The sequence below is a fragment of the Delphinapterus leucas genome, chromosome 10 (genome assembly GCF_059928025.1).
Source record: "Delphinapterus leucas isolate spDelLeu-1000000601 "Yukka" chromosome 10, BTC_Dleu_Yukka2, whole genome shotgun sequence".
Classification (NCBI taxonomy): domain Eukaryota; kingdom Metazoa; phylum Chordata; class Mammalia; order Artiodactyla; family Monodontidae; genus Delphinapterus; species Delphinapterus leucas.
The window spans coordinates 43,589,381-43,608,000 of NC_143138.1; the positions used below are offsets into that span (position 1 = coordinate 43,589,381).

At 34.1% G+C, this 18,620-nt stretch overlaps 1 protein-coding gene across 1 annotated transcript in view; it reads right to left on the bottom strand.

Moving 5' to 3' along the window:
* Nucleotides 1-18,620, bottom strand: part of COL21A1 (collagen type XXI alpha 1 chain) — a 127,277-nt gene that overhangs the window by 49,408 nt on the left and 59,249 nt on the right. The window contains exons 12-15 of the mRNA XM_089918920.1: nt 17,671-17,724; nt 17,102-17,153; nt 16,479-16,534; nt 16,301-16,354 (exon numbers count right to left, since the gene is read on the bottom strand). Coding sequence (XP_089775046.1) covers nt 16,301-16,354; nt 16,479-16,534; nt 17,102-17,153; nt 17,671-17,724 — 216 coding nt within the window. The remainder of the gene's footprint in view (nt 1-16,300; nt 16,355-16,478; nt 16,535-17,101; nt 17,154-17,670; nt 17,725-18,620) is intronic.

The window sequence follows — 18,620 nt, forward strand, 5'->3', positions numbered from 1 at the left end:
TAAAAACGTATCTGACACTATGCCTACTAAAACAATAAGTACTAGCTGAATTTAATCCTAAAATGTATAATATCCACAGATCAATACAGCTATTAAAATGCCTGGACGAAAATAAACAGCGGTTGGGGAGAGTCCCTTGAAATAGACACAGACACACACCACACACACACCCTCAAACATTTAGACTTTTTGAAACCTATCAGTCATCAAGAGCCTTGATACTGTGTGTCTGCCCAGCAAAATATTACATCTTAACAAGCAAAGTTCTCTGCAAACAATTGTGCCACACTTGGCATTGTACCAGAGAGAACATTTCATCCTACATGAGAGCAAGAGAGAAAGTAAAACAAAAATGAAAATATTTTTCTTGTAAATAACTCAAATACCTGAGTCAAAATAAGTTTAAGGGGGAAAAGGTCTCAGAATACATGTGCTGAAGCATATGCCAACACCATTTTCCATAGTTTCATATTCTAATGAACTCCCCAAATTGTACAAAATGAACCACAGAGGGAAGGACCAATAATACTTGGCTAACACAATCAGCCCTTAGGAAAAAAAATCCAGCCTTATCACATTATATAAACACTGCTTCCCCCACTTTTATGAATCCTTGCAATTCATTGGCACAGGGAAATACCAGCTAAAGCCAAATATTTCATCTGTTCCAATTTTATTTACAAACACTAGATGACAGTTGAGGATAGAAGGGGAAAAGGATAATGTTTTCCTGTAAATTAACCAAACTAGAGGGCAGGGAGGTCCTGCCTACCCAACGGTTCTACAGAAAATCTTATGAAAATATCATAGAAACAGAGATGGATGTTAGATTCACAAAAGCCACAAGTTAAAAAGCCTAAACGATTAGAGAAGAGGGCTATGGCAGGTCCTAATGCCAGAGGGAAATTATACAATAACAATCCTGAACTCGACACTCACAGCAGTAGTCAGTGCAAGCAGCTTCGGGCAGGAAAAAACTCTTTGCAGGAAAGAGCTTTCTGCAGGGGGCACCCCTTTGTCTGACACTAACCTTACACCAGGCACCCCTGTGTTCTACTCATCTCTGGCCCTAGCACACCTTTCAAATCTTTTGATCACATAATACTTTGCCTAACTTGTTGGTTCTTTCCGTAGACCAAAGAAGTAGAAATGAAGAATAAGTAATTACCAGATGACCAGAACTTTTCCCTAGCTTCCCATTCAGTAATCTTGCAAACGTGTGAACGAGATAGGATCTAAAGAAAGATCACGAGGAGTTGACAAGTCTGCACTCAAGCTGGCATACAGTGGGGGATGGCAACCACTCTGACCCCCTAGTCCAACGATTAACTGAGATTACTTCCTGTTTCCCTTTAAAAGCTTTCATGGCTGAGCAGAATCTTCGGAGGTGGTTTTTGGGAGGACACTGAGTCCATCATCTCCCCAGATTGCTGGCATTCTGATTAAAGACAACTTTCCTCTCTACCAACATTTTATGAGTATTGATTTTGTAAGTGGTGAACAGCAGGACCAATTTGATAACATCAGGTGGAATCACCCGTGTCAGTGGTTCTCAAGGATGGTCCCCAACCCAGCCAGATCAGCTTCGCCTCACTGGGGAACTTCAAAATGCAAACTTTCAGGCCTTGCTGCAGACCTACTGAGTCAGAAACTCTGCATGGCAGGGCCCAGAAATTTATGTGAACAGCTAATTCTGATGATTTGAGAACGATGGCAGAGTTGTAAGTCATTAGGTCGCTTAACTTCTCTCACCTCCAGGTACTGTCATATGTGACTGTCATACTTAAGCAAATCTGTAGTTTAGATCATTGTTCAGCAGGTGTCTCTATATAGGAACTGTTTTCCTGGCTTGCACATTCTTTAAAGGCAAGAAACACATCCAATATGAGGTTTTTTTGTTTTTTGTTTAATCACCCAGAATACTTAGAATAGTGCTGAACACAATATACGAATATATGTAAGACTATATGTTCCCTGCTTTACAACCATTGGAGCACATCAAGGAAGGAGGAATGGATGATTTATTCTTAAATACTCGATTTTGAGAAGATAAAGGAAATGGGAAAAACATTTGCAGGTAGGGCTATCGCATATGCTGTTGGATGATTATGTGGTGTAATTACGACAAGATGATGGCCAGTAATCTTTAGGTAGGAATGTTCTCTTCATTCTTTTTTTTTTCTTTCTTCATTCTTTTAATAATGTTTCATTGGGATATGAAAGGATGATTTCTGCTTAGTCATTTTCCATACAATTATCCAGTGTGATACACAACTAGTATATGAAATTCAATACTGTCACCAGAACTTAATCTGATCACTTGATTGCTTTTATGACCTGGAGATCCTGGTATGAACCAATATGTTTGGCTGGTGGAGAAAAAGGCATATAGCATGTCCTTACCTCTAATTTATCATTTTGCTATTCTATTATTAATTCCTTCTTGATATAAGATAATTGAGAAAGTGTCATGCTAACATTATTCCTCAACCCAGTCTCTGCAGCTAATGTCAAAGATGATTTATTCCACAAGAAACCAGTTATTTTTAAAAAGCAAATTTAACCCAAAACAGATGTGAAACTTGCATTGCTTGTGTATTTCCTTTCATGTGGTGGTCTTTGGTACTCACCCAGAAAAAAATAAAAGAATGGGGACTAATTTAGTTTGTGGCCATTGCAATCCTCAAAATCTGGTGGAAGGTGTGTGACCATTAAAATAAGAGCCTTTGTGAAAGTGCCTTGCACAGCTCTAGAAACAGAAGGAGAGATCCAGAAAAGTTAGCTAGTCTGCTGCCACCAAAGAATGGGAGTTTTAACGGTTCTTTACTCGTACGATTTATTTCAGGATACACTATTTTCAAATAATGTTATTTTTTAATTTGTACCACTATGGTTTGGCATTATAATTTAGGCAGAGTGAATTATTTTTTAACTGCTTGAAACACATATTGATTATTTCATAATTTCTGGGGCCAGAAGTCTGGACATGGCTTTACTGAGTTCTCTGTGTAGGGTCTTTTTTTTTTTTGCTGTACGTGGGCCTCTCACTGTTGTGGCCTCTCCCATTGCGAAGCACAGGCTCTGGACGTGCAGGCTCAGCGGCCATGGCTCATGAGCCCAGCCGCTCCGCGGCATGTGGGATCTTTCCGGACCGGGGCACGAACCCGTGTCCCCTGCATCGGCAGGCAGAATCTCAACCACTGTGCCACCAGGGAAGCCCCTGTGTAGGGTCTTATAAGGTGCTAATTGGGAGGTCTGCTGGGCTGTGTTCTTATCTAGAGGCTTGACTGCAGAAGTATCTTCGTCCACATTCACTCACTCTGTTGGCAGAATTTGTTTCATTGCCACCAATGGCTACTTACTTCATCAAGCCAGCAAGGAAATTCACCAGAGCAAGCAGGCTCTAAGTGGAGCTTTTCATAATGTAACATCATTACAGGAGTGACATCTGTTGATTAGAAGCAAGTCATAGGTCCTGGGCACACTCAAAGGTAGGGGTTTATGAAAAGGCTGGAGCACCAGGAGGTGGTGGCCACTTTCAGTTCTGCCTGGCACAATTATTGTCACATATCCCTGTAAGGGTTGTACTATTTTGCTTTGCTTCCAGCAATGTATGAAAATGCCTGTTTACTCACAGCCTTGCCAAGCAGACTGTACTATCAAGCTTTTGAACTTTTGCCAAACTAATGGGTGGGTTATTGTATCTTAGCATGGTTTCAATTTGTCTTATTATGAGTGAAGTTGAACATCTTCATACATTCAAGAGCCATTTTACATCTTTTTGGTTTTGAGAATTATATATTCATGTCTTTTTCCCTCTCATCTGTGTATTTATTTTTATTGAAATATAGTTGATTTACAATATTATATTAGTTTCAAGTGTACAGCATAGTGATTCAATATTTTTATAGTTTATACTCTCTTTAAAGTTATTACAAAATAACAGCTATATTTCCTGTGCTGTACAATATATCCTTGTTGCCTGTCTACTTTACACAGAGTATTTTGCATCTATTAATCCCTTACCCATATCTTGCCCCTCCTCTCTTCCTTCTTCCCACTGGTAACCACTAGTTTGTTCTCTATGTCTGTGAGTCTGTTTCTGTTTTGTTATATAAATTCTTTTATTTTATTTTTTTTAGATTCCACATAAAAGTGATAACATATAGCGTTTGTCTTCCTCTGCCTTATTTCCCTAAGCATAATACACTCTAGGTCCATCTACATTGTTGCAAATGGCAGAATTTCATTCCTTTTTATGACTGAGTAATATTCCATTGTGTATATACACCACATCTTCTTTATCCATTTATCTGTTGATGGACACTTGGGTTGCTTCTATATCTTAGCTATTGTAAATAGTGCTGCTATGAACACCAGGGTGCATATATCTTTTTGAATTAGTGTTTTAACTTATTCAGATATATACCCAGGAGTGGAACTGCTGGGTCACATGGTAATTTTATTTTTAGTTTTTTGAGAAGCCTCCATACTGTTTTCCAAAGTGGCTGCATCAGTTTACATTCCCACCAACAGTGTACAAGTGTTCCTTTTTCTCCACATATTCTCCAACATTTGTTATTTGTGTTCTTTTTGATGATAGCCGTTCTGACAGATATGAGGTGATATCTCATTGTGATTTTGATCTGCATTAGTCTAACAGTGATGTTGAGCATTTTTCATGTGCCTGCTGTCCATCTGTATGTCTTCTTTGGAAAAATGTCTATTCAGATCTTCTGTCCATTTTTTAATTGGGTTTTTTTTATATTGAGTTGTATGAGCTGTTTATATATTTGAGATATTTATCCCTTGTACATCATATCATTTGTAAATATTTTCTCTCACTCAATAGGTTGCCTTTTCACTTTGTTGAGGGTTTCCTGTGCTGTGCAGTAGCTTTTAAGTTTAATTAGTTCCCATTTGTTTATTTTTGCTTTTTTTTTTTTTTTTTTTTGCCTTAGAAGACAGATCCAAAAAATATTGCTATGATTTATGTCAAAGAGAGTTCTGCCTATGCTCTCTTCTAGAAGTTTTGTGGTTTCAGGTCTTACATTTAGGTCTTTAATTCATTCTGAGTTAATTTTGTATATGGTGTTAGAGAGTGGTCTAATTATATTCTTTTACATGTAGCTGTCTAGTTATCCCAGCACCATTTATTGAAGAGACTCTCTTTTCTCCATTGTAAATTCTTGAGTCCTTTGACCATAGGAGTGTGGGTTTATTTATGGGCTCTCAGTTCTGTTCCACTTATCAGTATGTCTGTTTTTGTGGCAGTGCCATGCAGTTTTGATTACTGTAACTTTGTAGTGTAGTCTGAAGTCAGGGAGTGTGATACCTCCAGCTTTGTTCTTTTTTCTCAAGGTAATCTTGGCAATTCAAGGAACTTTGTGGTTCCATATAAATTTTAGGATTATTTGTTCTGCTTCTGTGAAAAATCTCATGGGTATTTTGATAGCGATTGCATTATACTTGCAGATTGCTTTGGGTAGTATAGATATTTTAACAATATTCACACTTCCAATCCAAGAACATGGAATATCTTTCCATTTCTTTGTGTCATCTTCAATTTCTTTCATCAGTGTTTTATAGCTTTTGGAGTATAGTTCTTTCACCTCCTTGGATAAGTTTAGTCCTAGGCATTTTATTCTGTTTGGTATAACTTTAAATGGGATTTTTGTTTGGTTCCTCTTTCTGCTAGTTCATTATTAGTACACAGAAAAGCAACAGACTTTTTATGCATCAATCCTGAATCCTGCAACTGTACTGAATTTATTTATTAGTTCTAATAGCTTTTTGGTGGAGACTTGTGGGTTTTCTCTATATAGTATCATGTCATCTGGAAATAGTGAGTTTTACTTCTTCCCTTCCAATTTGGATGCCTTTTATTTCTTTTCTTTTCTTTTTTTTTTTCTGATTGCTATGGCTAGGACTTCCAATACTATGTTGAATAGAAGTGGTGTGAGTGGGTATCCTTGTCTTGTTCCTGATTTTAGCAGGAAGGCTTTCAGCTTTTCACTGTTAGTATTATTTTGGCTGTGGGTTTGTCATAAATGTCCTTTATTATGTTGAGATATATTCCCTCTATATTCACGTTGATGAGAGGGTTTTTTATTATGAATGGATGTTGAATTTTGTCAAATGCTTTTTCTGCATCTATTGAGATGATCATATGATTTTTGTCTTTCCTTTTGTTAAGGTGGTGTATTATATTGATTGATATGTATATGTTGAAGCTTCCTGTGACCCTGGAATACATCCAACTTGATCATAGTGTATGATCATTTTTATGTATTGTTGAATACAGTTTACTAATATTTTGTTGAGGATATATGCATCTACATTCATCAAAGATATTAGCCTGTACATTTTTTTTTTTTTTTTGCAGTGACTTTGTCTGATTTTAGCATCAGGTGGCCTCATAGAATGAATTTGGGAGTGTTACCTCCTCTTCAAATTTCTGGAATAGTTTGAGAAGGATAGGTATAAATTCTTCTGTATATGTTTGCCAAAATTCCCTAGGGAAGTCATCCAGTCCTAGGCTTTTGTCTACTGGAAGTTTCTTTTTTTTTTATTACAGATTCAATTACACTTCTAGTGATCAGTCTGTTCAAATCATCTGCTTCTTCTGACTCAGTCTTGAGAGACTGTACGTTTTAGAAAGTTATCCATTTCTTCTATGTTGTCCAATTTATTGGTGTATAATTGTTCATAGTATTGTCTTATGATTTTTCTCTCTCTGTGAGTTGTTATTTCTCCTTTCCTTTCTTAGTTTATTTGGATCCTCTCCTTGTTGGTGAGCCTGGCTAAAGATTTATCAGTTTTCTTTGCCTTGTTTCCATTGATGTTTTCTGGGATTTTCTCTTTCTTTCTTCTTCTTTTTTTTTTCTCTATTTTGTTTCCTCTTGATCTTTTTTATTTCCTTCTTTTTGCTGACTTTGGGCTCTATTTGTCCTTCTTTTTCTTATCCTTCTAGGTGGTAGATTAGGTTGCTTATTTGAGACTTTTCTTGCTTATTGAGGAAGGCCTATATAGCTATGAATTTCCCTCTCAGCTGCTTTTGTTGCATCCCAGATCTTTTGGAAAGTTTTGTTTCCATTTTCATTTGTCTCAAGGTAAATATTTTCTGATTTTCTCTTTGATTTATTCATTGATCCATTGGTTTTTTAGTAGAAAGTTTAGTCTCTCTGTGTTTGTGTTTTTCCCATTTTCTTTCTGTAATTGATTTTTCGTTTCTTACTATTGTGGACAGAAAAAATTGCTTGATGCAATTTCTATCCTCTTAAATTTGTTGATATTTGCTTTGTGGTCTAGCATGTGATCTACCTTAGAGAACATTCCATGTGCACTTGAAAACAGTGTGTATTCTGATGTTTTTAGATGGAATGTCCCATAGATATCTATTACGTATAAGTGTTTTATGGTGTCTTTTAAGATCAGTGTTGTTTTATTGATTTTCTGTCTGAATGATCTTACATTGATGCAATTGGTGAGTTAAAGTCCCCTAATATTGTTGTATTATTGTCACTTTCTCCCTTTATCTCTCTTAATATTTCCATCTAAGAAGGATATAAAGATTCAGAAAGTGATAGTGGTAGAAGACATTCAAAGAAGTCTTGACATGTCTATAATTGGAGTCCTTAGATGTAAACAAAAACAATGTAATAGAATGTCTATTTAAAACTATAATCCAAGAGAATAGTCCAGAATTAATAGTCCTGAATCTACTTATTGACAGGATTTGGGATAACTGAAATTCTTAATTCTGAGACACAACTTATACTATTAAACTTTAAACATAAAGTATTTTTTTTAACACTGCGGGCTTTCATACAAAAAGACATAGCCACTTACAAGGGAAAGACAATTACGTTGGTCCCAGAAACATACAGGACAGCAATGAAGCAACATTTCAAAGAAATTCAGAGAAAAGCAGTAAAAAGCAGCAGATAAGGGTTTAAAGGGATAATGGCAATGGCAAAATAGTGACAGGCTGTTTTTAAAGTAACAAGAGTATAGAAAAACATGTTAAAATATAAGAATTCAGAGAATACTGTATTCACAAGCCCTTCCTAAGGAATATACCAGAGGAGAAGTTTCATCCAGCCCAAATGATGACTATGGGATATTGGTGAAGGGGCTGGTGATGAACACTGAATATATTAATTGCAAATTTGAAACAAAGGTGAGGAAAGAGTGGAAAAATAGTTTATAAATATTATATGATCTGACAAAGTAAAAGTATGATTAAACAATTAAGAAGAAAATAGAATAAATTGATTAATTGTCACATAGATGATAGGGTATCATTTAAAGGTAACAAAACAAATTATATATGCCTAAGTAAGGCAAAGGGGCATAAAGGAACTCTAAAATGTATTCTTTATAGACTACTAAAGGTATTAGTATAAAGACCATTAGTAGTTAACACTGCTGTATAGTATACTTGAAAGTTGTTGAGAGTAGATCAAGAGTTCTCATCACAAGAAAAAATTTTTTTTCTATATTTTTGTATCTATATGAGTTGATGCATTTTTACCAAACATTGTGGTAAACATCTCACAATATGAAACTTAGTGCTGTGTCAATTATCTCAATAAAACTGCAAGAAAAAAAAGACCACTGAGAAAAATATACAAATTTTCCTAAATCCCAAAGAAAATAAAAGGAAAAAATAACAGATCACATTAAGAAGTATAGTAAATACAGCATAATGCACATAGTAGGTATAATAAAATTATAACATAATCATTATGCAGACATAAGACCAATCCTATCAGTCAATAATAAAAATATTTCAGATTGCTTTAGAAAGGAAAGACCAATTCTATGCTTGATAGAAGAGAAAAAACTACAACAAAGTGATTCAAAAAGCTTAAAGCTACACAACAGCAGGATGGGCATTGTTTCTGCAAACAATACAAATAATCAGAAAGGAGGAATGTAACCCTGGTAAAGACAAGGCAGAATTTAAGCTAAAAATTATTAAAGGAGACAAAAATGACATTTTATAATGCTAAAGCCACAATTCAAAATGAAGTTATAACAGTTGCAAATAACTATGCAACAAACAACATAAACTCCGTCATGAAACAGAAGACGGAAGGAGAAGTAGATGGAAATGCATTAAGAGGGACACTAACAAATCACACTCTGTCTAAAGTACGTCAAACAAACCAGAAATTAAGTATACAGATGATCTCAAAAAGATAGTCAGTGAAATAGGTCTAATGAATGAATACTGAGTTTCACATCTCAAAATAGAGATTCACCTTCTCATATGCACAGGGAACACTCCTGAAAACTGATAGTTTTAAGTTATAGCTCAAAGACTAAAATTAGAGCTATAATAGTTAGTTATAGTTATAGTAGTTATAATAGTTATAATAGTTCAAAGACTAAAATTCAATAAATCCCATAAAGAAGAAATTATACAAATAATATTCTCTGAGGCAGTGTAAGAAGACCAGAAATTGATAACAGAATCAAAATTAAATGCCTCTCAACCTAAAAAAAACTTTTTTTTAACTTTTAAATAACTCTTGGAAAAACAAACATAAAAGCAAAATTGCAAAAATTCTAAAAAATAATATTAATGGAAACATTACACATTAAAATCAAGGGGGTATAACTGGAGTAATGATCAGGAAAAATTTTATAATTTAAATACTAAGAGCAAAAAATAGTGAAAGAATGATAAATAAATTTAATTCCCGATTATGAAATATAGAAAAAATATAAGAAAAAAGATAGAAAGAATATAGATTAACAAGTTTAAAAAACTGGAAATATCAATGAAGTTAATAATTAAATTACAATGTTTGATCTTTAAATAAAAACCAACATAGTAGAGAAACCAAAAGCTTAAATAATCACACAAAAAAGAGTAGAAAGGGAAAGTATAAATATTCAAAGAAACAACAGAATAATCATTGAAACAGAAAACTTTTTAAAAATCATGAGAGGAATTTGCATAATCTGATAGAAATCACTTGAAAAATCTGGATGGAATGGATAATTTTCTAAGAATATGAAGTTTATTATCATTGCTTAAGCCAAGAAATTTTCATGTAAGGAATAAGAGGAAGTTATCAAGGAAAAAACTCAACAAAAATGCACCAGGCCCAGATGAAGGAAAAACCCTGTAGTGTTTGATTTCAACTGTAACTACCAATAATAAGTCATTATTACAAAATATATAATATCAGGAATGAAAGATAGGACATTACAAATCCTACATCAAAAGGACAAGAATAATGCAACGTTATAAACAAAATATGGCAACAAATTTGAAAATTGAATGAAATGGACTACATCCTTGAAAGGTACAAATTACCAAAACTTAATTGAGAAGAAAGAGAAACTCTAAATAGACCAATATTTAGCAATGGAATTGAATTAGTAATTAAAATCTTCCTCACACCCACAAAGCCCAGGTCCAAATGGCTTCACTAATGAATTGTACTGTATAAGGAAGAAATGATACCAATTCTATAAAAATTCTTTCAGAAAATAGAAGACAGTATTATTTTGATATCAAAGCCGTACAAAAATATCACAAGAAAACTACTGACCATATATCTCATAACATAGAAACAAAAGTCTTTTAAAAAAATATTTCCAAATTGAATCCAACAATATGTAAGATTAATAATATAAGATGAACAATTGGGGTTTATCCCAATAATGCAAGTTTGACATAACATACAAAAATCAATGTTATACATCATATTAAGGAAATAAGGGAGGAAAACAATATAATCAACTCAATAAATGTAAACAAGGTTTTTGATGAATTTCAACACCTAGTCATAATTAAAAAGAAAAAAAACGCTCAAGAGAGTAGTAATAAAAAGGAATTTCCTCAACTTGATGTAGGGTTTCTATGTAAAACCAGCAAGTAACACTGCTGAAAGACTGAACGTTCTCCACCTTGTCAGAAACCAAGGCAAGAAAGTACATTCTCACCACTTCTACTCAATATTGTATTGGAGGGCTGGGTCTGTGCAATAAAACTATTAAAATAAAGTCATATCAATATAAATTGGTATAGTAGAAGAAAACTGTCTTGACTTGCAGACAGTATGATCATCTATGCAGAAAAGCCTAAGGAATTTATAAAGAAAGTTGCAGGAACTGATAAACAGATTTAGCAACATTGCAGGATATATGATCAATATGCCAAAACAAATTGTATTTTCATATGCTAGCAACAAACAAAAATAAATTAAAAATAAGCTATTCGTAAGAGTATAAAAAATAAAATACTCGGGTATTAATTTAACAAAAGACATACAAGACATGTACACCGAAAACCACATAATATTGCTGAGGTAAATTAAAGAAAACCAACATAAGTGGAATGATATGTTGTGTTGATACTTCCCCATCTTGTATAGGGGCTGGATTTGTGGACTCGATTCCAAATGGAATGTGGAAAGGAAAAAGCAGTAACTTCACAGTGGAGAAACCTGACAAATATATTTGGCCCTTGAACAACACAGGTTTGAACTACAGGGGTCCACTTATATGCGTTTTTTTTCCAACAATAAATAGTATAGTACCGCGTGATCCCTGGTTGGTTGAATCCACGGATTCGGATCCATGGATACAGAGGAACCACATATACAGAGGGCCAACTTTAAATTATACTAGGATTTTCAACTGTGGGGAGGGTCAGTGGCCCTGACCCCCACGTTGTTCATGGGTAAACTGAACATGGATAATACCATAGCCAAGGGACCAAGGTTAACATACCAATGATCAGATATGTGGATAGTATTTACTCTCTAATATGATGAGAAGGGCACTGACCTTTGTGTTATCCTTCTCTGCCACTCCCAAAATAATTCCAGTCTAATCAGACAAACCCAAATTGAGTGACATTCTACAGAAAACCTAACACCTGCAAAACTATCAAAGTCATAAAAAGTAAGAAAAGACTGATCATCACGGATTAGAGGAGACTAAGGAGGCACGACAAAAAAAAATGCGATGTGGTGTATCCTGGATTGGATCCTGGAACTGCAAAAGGGCATTAGAGGCAAAACTGATGAAATCCAAATAAAGTATGGAGTTCCATTTACAGCAATTTGACAATATTGATTTCTTACTTTTGACAAATGCATCATAGTAATATAAGATGTTAATATCAGGAGAAACTGGGTAAGGTGTATAAGGAAACGTCTCTGTACTATTTATCTACAACTTTTCAGTAAATCTAAAATTATTCCACACTAAAAAGTTTCTTTAACAAGTTTCAGAAGGCGTTTTTGGTAAGAAACTTTCAAGCTGATACTAAAGCTTATATGAAATTTATATCGACCTAGACTATTACAATTTTAAAAAGTAAAACAAATTTAGATGCTTATACTAACTGATTCCCAGACTTAATTTAAAGTTATGATAATCAAGACAGTGTGTTGTTGACAAAACGATAGAGGTATAGATGAGTAGAACAAAATCAAGAGTCCAAAAATAGGTTCACACGTATATTGATTAATTGATACTTGGCAAAAAGGCTCACGTAATTCAATGGGAAAAGATAGTCTCTTCAATAATTTGTGCTGGAAAAACCAAGTCTCTAAAAGGGGAAAAAAAAGAACCTTAACTTTTACCTCACACCATACATAGAAATTAAAATCATCAAAATGGATCATAGAGCTAAATTAGTAAGCTAAGATGATACAGTTTTAGAAAATATGATGTTCTATATGTGTGTTTAGAAAATTTGAAAATATTTTCTTTTAGAAGAAAAGATACGAGAAAATCTCTGCCCCTAAGTTAGGTAAAGATTAAATAGAACACAAAAGGCATGAACCAAAAAATATTTTAAGAAGTTAGACTTCATCCAGAGTAAAAACTTCTTCCCATCAAAAGACACCATTAAGAAAGAAAGGCAATCCAAAGGTCGGGAGATAATATTCACAAATACATATCTGATAAAGGACCAATATCCAGAATATACAAAGAACTCTTACAATTCATCAATAAGAAGACAGACCACCCAAAGTTTTTTAAAATGGTCAAGTGTTTTGAATAGATAATTCACAAAAGAAGATATACAAATGGCCAACGAGCCCATAAAAAGATGTCAACACTGTCAGTCTTCAGAAAAATGCAAACTGAAACCACATGAGATGCCATTATCTACCAACTAAAATAGCTAAAATACAAAATATTAAGTGTTGGCAGGTTGTGGTAAAACTGGAATTCTCTTGAATTGCTGATGGCAATAGAGAAGAATGAAACCACTTTGGAAAATAGTTAGGAAATTTCTTAGGAAGTTAAATATGCATACACTAACCATACAATCCAGCAATTCTACTAGGTATCAACCCAAGAGAAATGAAAACTTGTTAAACTCAGATGTGCGTAAGAATATTCATATCAACATTATTCATAAATGCCAAATATAGGAATTCAAATGTTCATCAGCTGACAGATGAAGAAACCAACTGTCATATATCCATACAACTAAATACAGTATGATTATATTTAATTGACATTGTGAGAATGGTAAAACTATAGTGACAGAAAGCAGAGTCCCCAAAATTGCATGAGACAATTCCTTTGAATGAATGAATCAATTAATCAATCCCCATCCCTCCCTGTCCCTCACCCTTTCCCTCACCAACACCCCCTTACCCCTCTATATATAAAAAATATATATATATATACACACATGAAAATATAAATATTTATTTTGATATATATGGTATATAAATATACATTTATATATTGACAAATACATTATAAATAATGTAAATACACACACACATCCTATTAGTTTTGTTTCTCTGGAGCAACCCTGACAAATACACAACCAAATGCAGTGCACAAATCTTGATTGTATCAGGTGAAAAAATAGCTATTTAGAACAATTTTTAAACAATTAGAAAAATTTGAATATGGGCTTATATTAGAAAATAGTGTTGTATTGATATTAAATCTCTTGGGCATCATGATGGAATTAAAGTATTCTTAGGAGATATAAGCTAAAGTGTTTAGGAGAGAAATGCACGGTGTCTCATTTCACTTTCCAGTGGCTCAACAAAAAAAAATTATAGAAATAAATGTTCATATATTTATGAGGTTCAATTTTCTGTAGGACTGAAAAATTCCAAAACAAAAATCTGGGTGGGAGGAAGAAAATAGATTTTAATACGGTCAGAGAAAATTAGGTATGATTCATTATCCAAAGATTCCAAAAAGGAAATATAAACTGTGGACTATCCAGACAAGAATATTATTCAGTACTAAGAAGAAATGAGCTATCAAGTCATGAAAAGACATGGAGAAGGCATTCCTGGTGGCACAGTGGTTAAGAATCCGCCTGCCAACACAGGGGACACGGGTTCAAGCCCTGAACCGGGAAGATCCCACATGCAGCAGAGCAACTAAGCCCGTGTGCCACAACTGCTGAGCCTGCGCTCTAGAGCCCGCGAGTCACAACTACTGAGCCCACGTGCCACAACTACTGAAGCCTGCACACCTACAGCCCATGCTCCACGACAAGAGAAGCTACCGCATTGAGAAGCCAGTGCACCGCAACAAAGAGTAGCCCCCACTCGACGCAACTAGAGGGAACCCACACACAGCAACAAAGACCCAACGCAGCCAAAAATAAATAAATAAATAAATTTATTTTTTTTAATATAATAATAATAATAAGAGGGAGGAAGGAAATTTTTGGAGGTGACAGATATGTTTATGGCATTGATTGCAGTAATGGCTCACTGAATATACTTACATACAAACTAACCAAAATTCCTACATTAAATATGTACAGGTTTTTGTATGTCAATCATACCTCAATAAAGTGTTTTTTTAAAAAAAGCTCAAAAATGCACCTTAAGTCTATGTTCAAATCAAAAAATAGGCAGTAAACGAATTCCTTATTGAACACTTATTCCTTTATCTTACTCTGTCTCTACCATACCATTCTAAGTAGGTAACATTTACTCCATTTTTGAAATGGAGAAAACTGAGGGTCAAAGAATTTGACATACGATATACAGCTAGTTAGAAAAAGTCATTGAGAGGCGGAACTCCAACTCGCTTCTATTCTCTAAACTCTACCACCCCAAAAAATGTATAATCTCATTTCTTGGGGCACAGGGCCTTTTGACAACAGAAGACAAAGAAAAATTAAATTAGATGAATCCCTAATCTGCAGGTAAGGAGAAGAATCTGTGTTCTCTAACATAGAGAAACTATATTATAAGCTCCATGAGAGTTTTGCTTTCTTCTATATGTCCAGCACCTAATAAATATCAATAAATATCTGTTTAATCAACAAACAAATGGGAAATAAAATACAAAACCAGTGAAACATAATTAACAACAACACATGACTAAGTTCTTGAAAATGGGCCCCCATATTTTACATTCAGGAAGTACTATCTATAATCTTTAAGGAATCATTGATATTTGGAGAACTTTCATAACCTTTAAGTGAAAAAATGGACAATGTTTCCAAAGGAAGGGAAAACATCTATAGACCAAGAAAATTTGGACTGAATTTCTGAGCAAGTTTGGCCTTCAAAGTGCTGACCATTAGGAAAAATGATGACATTTCTAAATCCAATGCTTGATCAAGTGGTCTCGGTGGTTGATGGATTTACACAAATTCTCTCCTTAGGGATCAAAAAAAAACAAAAACAAAACAACGTACAATAGGACAATGATGTGGATTGTTGGCTCATTCTAGATACACTGACTTGAATACATATACCTACCTGATGTCTTTTTATTTAATAAGCCACACTATAGAAAGCCTGTTTCTATTTGATAATTGACCCAAAGAAGTTTCTTTATGTAAGAATAAGATGATGTTAACCCACCATTGTAAGGGCATGTGCCTTTGAGTTTTTTCAGGACTGGTGAGTAATTGGCACTTTTGCTGTTCTTCTTGCTCTAATTCTCCCATATTCACACCACACAAGTTGTCAGGGTTAAAGTTGAAATTGTTAGGGTTAAGGGTTCTGTCCCTACTCTCTGAAAAAGAATGTAATCCCTTGGGAGACACAGCTAAGTACTTCTGCCTCTAATCCACCAAACAAACCCATCTGAATGGCTCATCAAAGAAGCTCAACCTTCTAATATCCTGGGATTTTATTTCCAACACAGAAGAATTCATGATAGACTCAAAATAAATTTAGAATCATTTTAAAATTACACTAAAACAACTTTTAGTTCATTCATTTTATACCAATGTCATACATTAAAAAAGTCTAATATCTGTACATTTTTCTCATATTCACTCACAAGTTACAGAAATCTTTTTTTTTTTTGTAAATACCTTGTAACCAGGGCTACCCATTAATCCATCCTTTCCATGTCTTCCTGGTTCTCCCTGAAAAAATAAATACAAGTATTTTAATATATTTTTTGCACTAATTTTTCTTTTTAAAAGAAGATAGTAGAGGTTACATTTTATTTAAAGTAAAATACTTAAGAACTTTTTCTGTCAAACTCACAGCACGTCCAGGAAGGCCAGGAAAACCAGCATTCCCCTTTTCACCTTTTGCACCCTGTATTAAAAATAAAAATTTTAACCCTGGAGTTAAAATTCCAACTCGAACTTAAATAGGAAAGTAAGCTAACTTCCTTATGGAGTGACAGAATTCATAGAACCACAGCTTGCGTTGACCCTGCAGCTTTCAGCAAAGCATTATTTTACCAGGACACAACATGACATTGAGGATAAGATGGATGCAGAATTACAAGCATCTAAACACAGAAACCACTACTTGGCAAAAGTAAAAAGCAATGAGCATCTTAAATATAAAGAGACTAAACATTTCCTTCAATGTGAAAAAATAGGATTCTCAATGGACACTGTTAAACAGCTATCACTTCCAAGGAATCTCTCTGTAAATATTTTTAAAGTTCAGAAGGCTCAATAACACAAAGTATTCTTATAGAATACCATGCATAACAGTCAACAGTTATTTTTCCATTATTCTGGATAAATCCCCTGAGAAAGGTGAACAAAGCTAATTGCTACAACAGTGTGGGCTGGGACTGAAATTCAAATTTTCTATTTCCATTGTATTGAAAGTTCAATATGGATACTTTGTTTTGGGATCTATACTTCCCTTTTTGCCATAAAATCCAGGTGATCCTTTATCTCCCTTGGGACCCATTTCACCCTAAAAGATAAAAATATAAATCCTGAATTTTAGAGAAATTAATATTTTAATTTCTCTAAAATTAATATTTTGCTTATATATTAAACAAAAAACAATTCCAATTATAAACAACAGAGTTTAATATGCCCACATCAAAATAAAATAGAAATAAATTATTTAAAGTTTGTTTAAAAAAATCCTATTTCCCAGGCTTTATAACAAAAAGCAAGGAAAAATCAGCGCATTTGTTACTATAACAGGGCCTTATAGTAAAAGGTTTATAGTTAAGAGAATTTCTATATAATGAAAACTACTCATCAATTTTTAAATACTATAAGATTTATGGCTGAAAATTTTAAAGGAAATTTGTAAAAGCTTTATGTAAACTATGATTATTAGTCTTAACCCAGTCATTTACTTTAATATACTTTAATTTATATATCAACACTTATTTATAACCCATTTATAACATAAAGTACTTTCAATTTGAAATAAAATATGGCATTGCTTAATTTTAAGAAGAACAGATTTCTTCAACCTTTGATCCTGGCATTCCATGAAGCCCAGGAAAACCAGGAAGTCCACGGTCACCCTGAAAATGAAACAAATTAATTAAAGAAAACACATTTCAGTCTAAAAAAAATCAACATATATTCTTCCACCTCATTCTTGTCAAAATTCATTGGAAATAAATCTGCAAACTGTTCAGTGCACATCTACATTAAAACCCTATCCCTATGAAAGACCAATCCTCATTTATCAGGGTTTCATTTATAATCAGAGAAGGAAAGTATTTGGGGCCAGGGGAATCTCATCAGCAATGCTGACTCCACCCTTAGAGAGTAGCCACCTATTCTAAAAATATTTAGGCTCTTACAGTGGCAAGGCCTAGGAGTTAATAGAAATGATCAAGTGCCAAGACTCTGTGGAGAGAGCCATCCTCTGAGGTCCCAGCTCAGTGAGGACAAACCCTGAGCTGAAGGTCTCAAAACACTCTAGGATTCTGTGGAATTTTCTTCCAATTGCTGATCTTAGGAAATTGTTCATAGTAGGTATCTATCCAGATGAGTTTATGAAGAGGAAAGGCTATCTCTCCAAAGGAAGAGAGATGGAGAAAATCACAACAGCTTGATATTTAGTGGACATCGTTTTAAGACTTATTTCTGTGGGACATACTGGGTGCTATTGCCTTAGATTCAAAAATCTTAATTGTCAAGACACAGTTAAGAGGAGCCCAATGGCTGGCACAGCAAGATTTGGGTCAGTTCACTTTTATTTAGGCAAATTAAGACATTACCTACAAACAATTCATGATCTTCTTAGCTTGTCTGGTAGGGAGAGAAGAGGATGTGACCAGTTATCTATGATGGATGTAATTCTTAGAAATCTTAATTTAATGAGGGTTATTTATCCACATATTTTAAAGAGTGACACAGTTATTCAAGGTATAGAACCCTTCAAAGGCAACATTACTACTCCATTTTCAGT